The following is a 7,386-nucleotide window of genomic DNA, read 5'->3' as shown; positions in this document are numbered from 1 at the left end:
AGGGTGCCCGGCCGCGGCAGCCGTAGCGGAATGGCGGACAGCGCCGCCTGCCGCTGCGCTGCCGGAGCCTCGCCAGGCGGTACCTGCTGGGGCTCCCCGGCGGCACCGGGTCGGTCAGTCCCGGCGGGAGGCGGCGCCGGGCCCGCTGCAGGGGCCGGGCCGGGGGCGGGGAGCGCCCCGGGGCGGCCCCCGCGCCCTGATTGGCGGCCGCGGCCCCCTGCGGGCGGCCCGTTCGCGGGCGGGGCGGCGGCCACCGGGAAGGGAAGCGGCGCCCGCGGGCGAGTCTCCCTCGGGTAAGGGGCGTTTCCCGGCATTTCCCTTCCTCCCCGTCTCTCCCCCTCTGCTGTCGCCCTCCGCCGCGCCGCGGCCTCCATGGCGGCGGCCCCGCGGCCGGCCGCAGCCCTGCCGCTGCCCGCCGCTCCCCACGCCCCGCCGCGCACCGGGCCCGCGCTGCCGCCCGGGCCGAGGGGAGGCCCCGGGGGCTGAGCCTGAGCCGGCGGCGGGTGCGGCCCGGCCCGGGGGTCCGGCAGCGCGCTGGGCGCTGCGGTGGCGCGCGAGGTTCCATGGGCCGCCTCGGTCGGTGGCGGGGGCGCGAGGCCCTGGCACGGCAGCGGGGCCCGGCCGCCCCTTCCCCTGAGGCGCCGCCGGACCGGCTCCTGTGTCCCGGGGCCGCTCGAAGCTTGAGGGGGGGCTGTCGTGTTGGTTACTCCTCCCCCCCGGGCACCGGCCCGCTGGTGAATCTGTCGTGTGGTGGCCGCTGCCTGGGGAAAAAGGCCGAGGCCGCCTGTTTTCAGAAGAAAATAAAAGGAGTAATGGTGCTCCCTGTCCGCGGGGACTAGGGGATAGATCAGGGGATCTTAGCGGCGTGTATAAATTTGAGGGGGGAGGGTCCGAAGAAGACGGAGCCAGAGTCTCTTCGGTGGTGCCCAGCGCCGGGACAGGGGGGCCGTGGCACAGACGGAAGCACAGGGGGTCCCTCTGAACGTGGGGAAGCACCAGAGGTGGTGTGAGGGTGCCCGAGCGCTGGCACAGGTTGCCCAGAGAGGCTGCGGAGTCTCCATCCTTGGAAACATTCAAAAGCCACCTGGACGTGTGGCCCTGTGTAATGGGCTTCAGGTGGCCCTGCTTGAGGAGCTTGGACCAAGGTGACCAAGGTGACCTCCGGAGGTCCCTTCCCACCTCGGCTGCTCTGTGATAACAGAACAAGCTCAGAAGTCAGTGTAACCGCAGTGCATGTTAAATTGCCATTGCCTTGAAGAAGAAAAATAACTTGCTATTTGTAACAGCCCTTATAGCAAACGCAGAACTGGTTGATACGTTTTAAAGAAACAAAGGTGCTTTGCTGCATAGTTCCAACTTTAGATTAATAAAAGTTGAATGAGTTTTGAACAGTGAAACAGAGCAACAGAAGTTTTGTGGTGTTATTTTCATGCTTCTGCATATTTTCAAACTGTGATCCTGGACACACCACAGACTACATAACAAGTGAGACAGTTTGTCATTCACCCAGCAAATCCTTTTTTCCGTGACTTCCATTTTGTGCCATGAAGTCTGGATGAATTTTGGACAAAATGCTTGAAATAGGTGAAGTTGATAAAATTAGAGAGATAATATCTTGAAAAAAATTTGCATAGATAATGCAATGAGAGACCATTATCATAGGAAGTGTTTGTAATTATGCTTTTAAAACAATGTGACCTGTTGTTTTTTCTCTGAACAGGTATCTCTTAATCAGTCAAAATGGTTTTAAAGAAGAAAAAAGAAATTCAGGTAGATGCATTCTTTCTTGATCATCAGCAGCTTGAAAAACTTCAGAGTAAGTGTGGTGGTTTTTTCTGAACTAATGTGTCATTTCTTTCTCTGTTAGTAGGATGTGTTTGAGTAGCTACTGAAATTGATCTGTTTGTTTTGTTGGGTTTTTTTCTTGTTTTATTTCTGGTGGTTTTGTTTTGTGGGTTTTAGGTATGTTTGCTCTTCTGTGATTTGCTTTTATTTTGTAATGACAATGACTTCTGACCTTGGCAGAGTTAAAAGAATTCTTTAGAGCAGTGTGTCTTTGATTTCAAAACTCTTTGTTTTGTCATTGGTGTGAAGGTGGTAGAAAGTCCTACTTGTGATCCCACTTGGAGGCCTGTAATTCAGTGATACCCAAAGTACAAGCTTTAATATGTGAGATAACACTGAATTTCAAAGAACCACAGAATGGTTGAGGTTGGAAGGGATCTCTGGAGGTCATCTTGAGTGTATTTTCCCAGTCTTTGTATTTTTTGTAGTTAACCTGATTTAAAGATACTGTAAGCCAAAACGTCTTGCTAATTTTTTTTTTTTTTGCCTTGCTTTTTCATCTTGCTAAATATTTTTTTACTGAGAATAAATTAGGTCAGTGTCAATGTAGCTTCTGGTATGTGCAGACACAGCTGAAGGTTGGTGCTTTCATGAACAAGAAAGGGGTTTGAAGATAAGACAGTAATAAATAAGACAGTCAGGGCCTATTCTTGAAGATAACAGGAACAAGGACAGGACAAATTAAAACAAAACCAGCTCAAGGTACAACACAGCTGCACAACACCTCCTAAACAGACCTTTGTGAGCATGTGTGAGCACTGAGGTTAACCAGCAGACACGGTGAGAAAGACTACCAATGACCACCACGGACCCTTCGAGACCACCACCCAGCAAGAAAGCACATGCGTAATTAGGATGTAGATACTGTAATTAGTTTCAGGAAATCTAATGCAGATGTCACTCATTTCTCAGGAAAGTTATGAATGTGCATAATCTCACTGCATGTTTGCTGCTGCTTATAGATCTGGGGCACGCTCACCTTTGCAAAGCTATTCGTGTGTGCGCCCAGCGCTGTAGTAACGAATGCCTGCTTTCTAACACTCCAAAACGAGTCTTAGAGAGTTCCTCTGCTGGCTTTTCCGGTAACAATACTGTTCAAATGCTCTTCTATTCAGTGGATTTTTTGTTTGTTTGATGAAACAAACTTCCAGTGATCTTTACTTTAAAAAAAAAAACAAACCCAAAAACCAGTAATACAAGATTTGTATGCTAAAGTTACTGTGAGTTGCTCCTTGCCTTCTAGTTAGCACTGGTGAGGCCACACCTGGAGTGCTGCATCCAGTTCCGGGCTCCCCAGTACAAGAGAGATATGGACATACTAGAGAGAGTCCAACGAAGGGACACTAAGATGATGAAAGGCCTGGAGCATCCCTCCTGTGAGGAAAGGCTGAGGGGAGCTGGGACACTTCAGCCTGGTGAAGAGAAGGCTCAGGAGGATCTTATCAATGTGTAAAATATATCTGAAGGGAGGGCGTAAAGAAGACAGAGCCAGGCTTTTTCCCATGTTGAACAGTGATGGGACAGGAGGCATAGGCACAAACTGAAACACGAGAGTTTCTCTCTGAACATCAAGAAACAGTTTTAATGTGAGGGTGACTGAGCAGTGGCACAAGTTTTCCAGGGAGGTTGGAGAGGTGTTCAGAAGCCATCTGGCCACGGTGCTGCGCAGGAGACCCTGCTTGAGCAGTGGGGTTTGACCAGATGACCTCCAGAGGTCCCTTCCCACTTCAACCATGCTGTGATTTTGTGAAACTGGTCTTTATTCTGAAGATGAAGCCTACTATTATGTTATTGAAACTTGTATTTTTTTTTCATTTGTTGGAAAAAAAATTGGTGTTAAGGTGTTGTAAGGTGACTTAAAGGATTGTGGCACCAGTAGGTTGACCAGAACAGGAAAAAGACCTAAGTATTAGGAAGTGTTTTCTTATTATAAATTATGTATTGTTTATACTGCTTATTCTAATTCTTTTCTAAAAAGACACTCTTCCAAATGTAGGGTTTTCAAAGGCTGAAGAGCAAAACCTGGCATCTCTGCTTTTGCGCTGCGCACAGCTGAGCAATGGCATCCAGCAGATCCAGTGTATTAAACAAGTAAGACTTCACTGTTGTTAGTGTGGGTTTTGGTAACTGACAGTGTGTCCTGTGCACTGTTAATGGGAAATACAATTTTAAAGTAAACTTTACAATGTTTTAAACATTCCCAGAGACAGATAAAAAGCAGTTGTTACTGCTGCACACATTAGATACAAATGTAGTTCTAGTACTTAAATTACCAAGGGCTACAGTTACTGAAAATGACAGAAGGTAAGTGATACCAAGCTTCCTATTTTGTATGTATGTATTTCTGGTATTAGAGGTGTTCTTGGAACATTATTCAACACCTGAAACTCAATAGGATATGGTAAAGAGAGGACAGTTTTGCACCATATACTTGGATGAGAGGGAATTCTGCCTCTGGTAATGATGAGAGTATATCCAGAGATTTTGTTGATCATGTGTTCTGTTGATTATAGATTATGCCATTGGTGAAGAAGATGGATCAAAACTCTGCATGTGATCCCATGGTTAAAGCTTGTTTGGATATTTTGGGAGAGACATATTTTTCACTGGGTACGAAGAATCCCTTGAAAAAAGTATTAGCAAGGTAAAAAATTGAATAGTAAGCCTTAATATTTTTTTAAAATGCTCTCCTTACCTAGATGTCAGTAATTTGCCATGCACTTCAAACTGCTGTAGTTTAATTATTGAAAATTTGTGGTACTAATGTGAATATGTATTGGTTTTCTTTCTTTGTTAGTAAAAATCTTAATTATAAATAATACACTGTATCATTGGATAAATAACTTCAGACTATTATTTTGATCTGTTTCATTGCTGGAAAGACAACATAGTGTGTAATTAGCATTTTGAATTTTAAAACTGTTATTAGCGTAGAAATTTAAAATAAAAAGTCTCAACTTTGACAATGTCAAGAGAAGGCTGTTCAAAGGAATCATAACTAAACTGTGGTTTCTTGTGCCTATTTTTATTGTGATTAAATTTTTCTGTTGCAAAATTACTACTGTGTTTCTTTAGTGAATTTATTACAGCCTTAACATTTTTAAGATTCAGTGCATAGCTGTCTTCATTTCTGTGTCCAAAAACATTTGTTGTCCCGCTGAGAGATGCAGGGCCTCCATCCTGTATTTGGTTGCATGCCAGAGCTTTATACCCTTTGACAGGTTTTCTATCTGCAAAATTGTAACATGCATGTTTATTTTAAAACAGAGTATGGTTTAATGCAGGAAGCAACATCTATCTATTATTGGAGTTTTAGCTTTAGTCAAGTGGATATTTAACATCTAGGTGTGAGCTAACTGATCGTGCTGTTTCTTATTGTTGCAGTTCATTAAATGGCCTTCCTGAGCAGTTTATGACGTTAGCTGTACAAAGCTTTGTATGTTGCCTCGGGGAAGAACTGAAAACCACAGACGTGTATTTGTACAGAAAAGTACTGGACAACCTTGCTTCCTGTATGGAGGACTTCAGCTTAGGTACAATAGCATTGAATATATTGTTTTCTGTTTTAACTTGCTCGACATTGGTTTGCATCTTGGTGTGGCAACTAATAGTAATGTTCACACTTACCTGTGTAAAATAGATACTATTGGCTAGTATTCAGTAGTTAAAAAGTATTTTCTTTCCTCTAGGTAGAGCAAGTATTAAGAACCTGTTTGAAGAAGGTAAAGTTATATTTATAGTAAAATAAGTTTCACTGCAGATTATTGGGGGGAGGGTTGTGTGTGAAAAAGTAACATGAGGTAGGCATAAAGATCTATCAGATCTGATTTCCTCCCGGTTAATTTTTGATAACTAATACCCTCACATGGGACTTTTTTGTCAAAGACTTTCCCTTGGTTTGTACCTTTAATTTCCAGGGGTCAGACTTGCTTTATTGAGCAGCCCTAGATACAAATCTGAAAAGGTACCAGTGAGTGATTCTTAAAGGGCTGGGGAAGTTGATGGCTACTTGATGTGAGGTGTTTTCTGTCCCGTGACTCATATTGAGTTGGATGTGGTAACACTAGCTGTTAACAGCCGATCTTGACTATAGCAAGCCCAGGCCTGCTGTGGTAGGCAATTTTGTTTGGCAATAATTTGGCAGAAGTCTGATATGCTGGTAACATGGGATAACTTGAAATACTGTGCCCTCATGCAGGTAATGTTTACAGCTTCCTGTGGACCTTTTATTGCTGCTCTGTCTTTAGCTCTTGGTAATTTCAGCTTTTCATTGAGGAACCAGAACTCTGAGTACCTCACGGGATTAGGCCAAGAGGGTTGGAAACTCTTGTACCAGGTTGTCGCAAACTAGCTTGAGATTTTGCTTAAGCATTGCTTCTTTGGGTCTGCACTGAAATGTCAGTTTAATTTATTCATGGAGTGGAAGAAACAGCACTATGTGGGTAACTGTTCATTGTGTCTGGGAAAGGTGTGTATGTGTGATTGTTTTGCTGGAATTTTTCTGTTCTATTTTTCTTTTAAATAAATTTATACCATAATTATTTTCACTAGTTCTTCAGTTTCTGCAGAAGTCGCTACTTGACATACAGGAAGAAAACAGGCAAGTGAATTCAATATAAGCTGTATTTTATCTGTTCATTTCACTCTTGAAAGATAATCTGGTATGGTTTGGAATATCACTTTGATAGCCGTACATTGATGAAAGATGGGAATGCCATTTTACAATGATAGATATTTTAAATTAAAAAAAAAAGCTGCTGATGAGTTTCTTTTGTGGTAATATGATGATATAAAATAAGAGATGAAAGGAAGAAAACTAAAGGCAATAACGTTTAAGGCACTGATACTGTGTTAGAGCTACTACTTTTAAGGGACGCCTTTCAGTTGTGGTTTTGCTATCTGAATTGTGACTGAACACTGTAATTATTAGATACACTTATTAAAATTCAGGTAGAGTAATACTCTTCCACTTTCCGTGAGTGTTTAATTCAGTATTGATATTCTGTTTAGTCTGTCACAGCAGTCATCATTTAGTATCTTGACATTTTCCAGTATTGCATAAAGTGAAGCCTCTTCCCTGTGGTCTCTCATCATGTACCCAGAGGAGAAGGGTGCTTAATGGAGTGTTTTGTATGTTAGAAGTTTACATGTTGTCTGTATTCGTGTTAGAAGAAAGTTGAATCCTGGCTATATGCTTTGCATGTGAAGGAACTGCTTGAAAAATGAGAAAGGAGCAGCACTGTGTTCTGCTGGTCTTTTTGGAAAGTTACTGGAAAAGTTCTGGTCTGCTCAGACAGAATCAAATAAGTGAAGGCTTGTCACAGGAACCTGCAGAAACTGTAGTAGAATTTGTCATTATGTTTGTTAACTTCATTTTAAAACACTGCCCTTGAGTCTGCTTCTTGTTTTCTTATAGGTATGTTTCTGGTCAACTCAGATAATAAATTAGTTTTTACCATTAATTCTATCTGAAGTTGTCAGGGTGTAGTTTTCTGGGGATGGTGAAGAACGGCTTTCATTTCCTTTTTGTGTGAATGTCTG

At 43.4% G+C, this 7,386-nt stretch overlaps 1 protein-coding gene across 10 annotated transcripts in view; it reads left to right on the top strand.

Moving 5' to 3' along the window:
- Positions 1-206: 206 nt before the first annotated feature.
- The window catches only part of THADA (THADA armadillo repeat containing), a 167,408-nt gene continuing 160,228 nt past the window's right edge, over positions 207-7,386 (top strand). For 9 of the 10 annotated variants that reach the window (XR_012622436.1, XR_012622437.1, XR_012622438.1 and 6 more), the window contains exons 1-7: positions 207-293; positions 1,721-1,816; positions 3,842-3,936; positions 4,359-4,489; positions 5,230-5,378; positions 5,535-5,567; positions 6,397-6,445. Coding sequence is in view for 7 of the 10 variants with exons in the window: in XM_074818029.1 (XP_074674130.1) it covers positions 1,741-1,816; positions 3,842-3,936; positions 4,359-4,489; positions 5,230-5,378; positions 5,535-5,567; positions 6,397-6,445 (533 nt within the window). In the remaining 3 variants the exon portion in view is untranslated. Of the gene's footprint in view, positions 294-728; positions 1,585-1,720; positions 1,817-3,841; positions 3,937-4,358; positions 4,490-5,229; positions 5,379-5,534; positions 5,568-6,396; positions 6,446-7,386 lie in introns of those variants that run through there. The other variant, XM_074818028.1, reaches the window with a different exon arrangement.

This window comes from Strix aluco, chromosome 3 (assembly GCF_031877795.1).
Source record: "Strix aluco isolate bStrAlu1 chromosome 3, bStrAlu1.hap1, whole genome shotgun sequence".
Classification (NCBI taxonomy): domain Eukaryota; kingdom Metazoa; phylum Chordata; class Aves; order Strigiformes; family Strigidae; genus Strix; species Strix aluco.
Note: the sequence above shows the minus strand (reverse complement) of the source record. Positions and strands in the feature narration are given on the sequence as shown.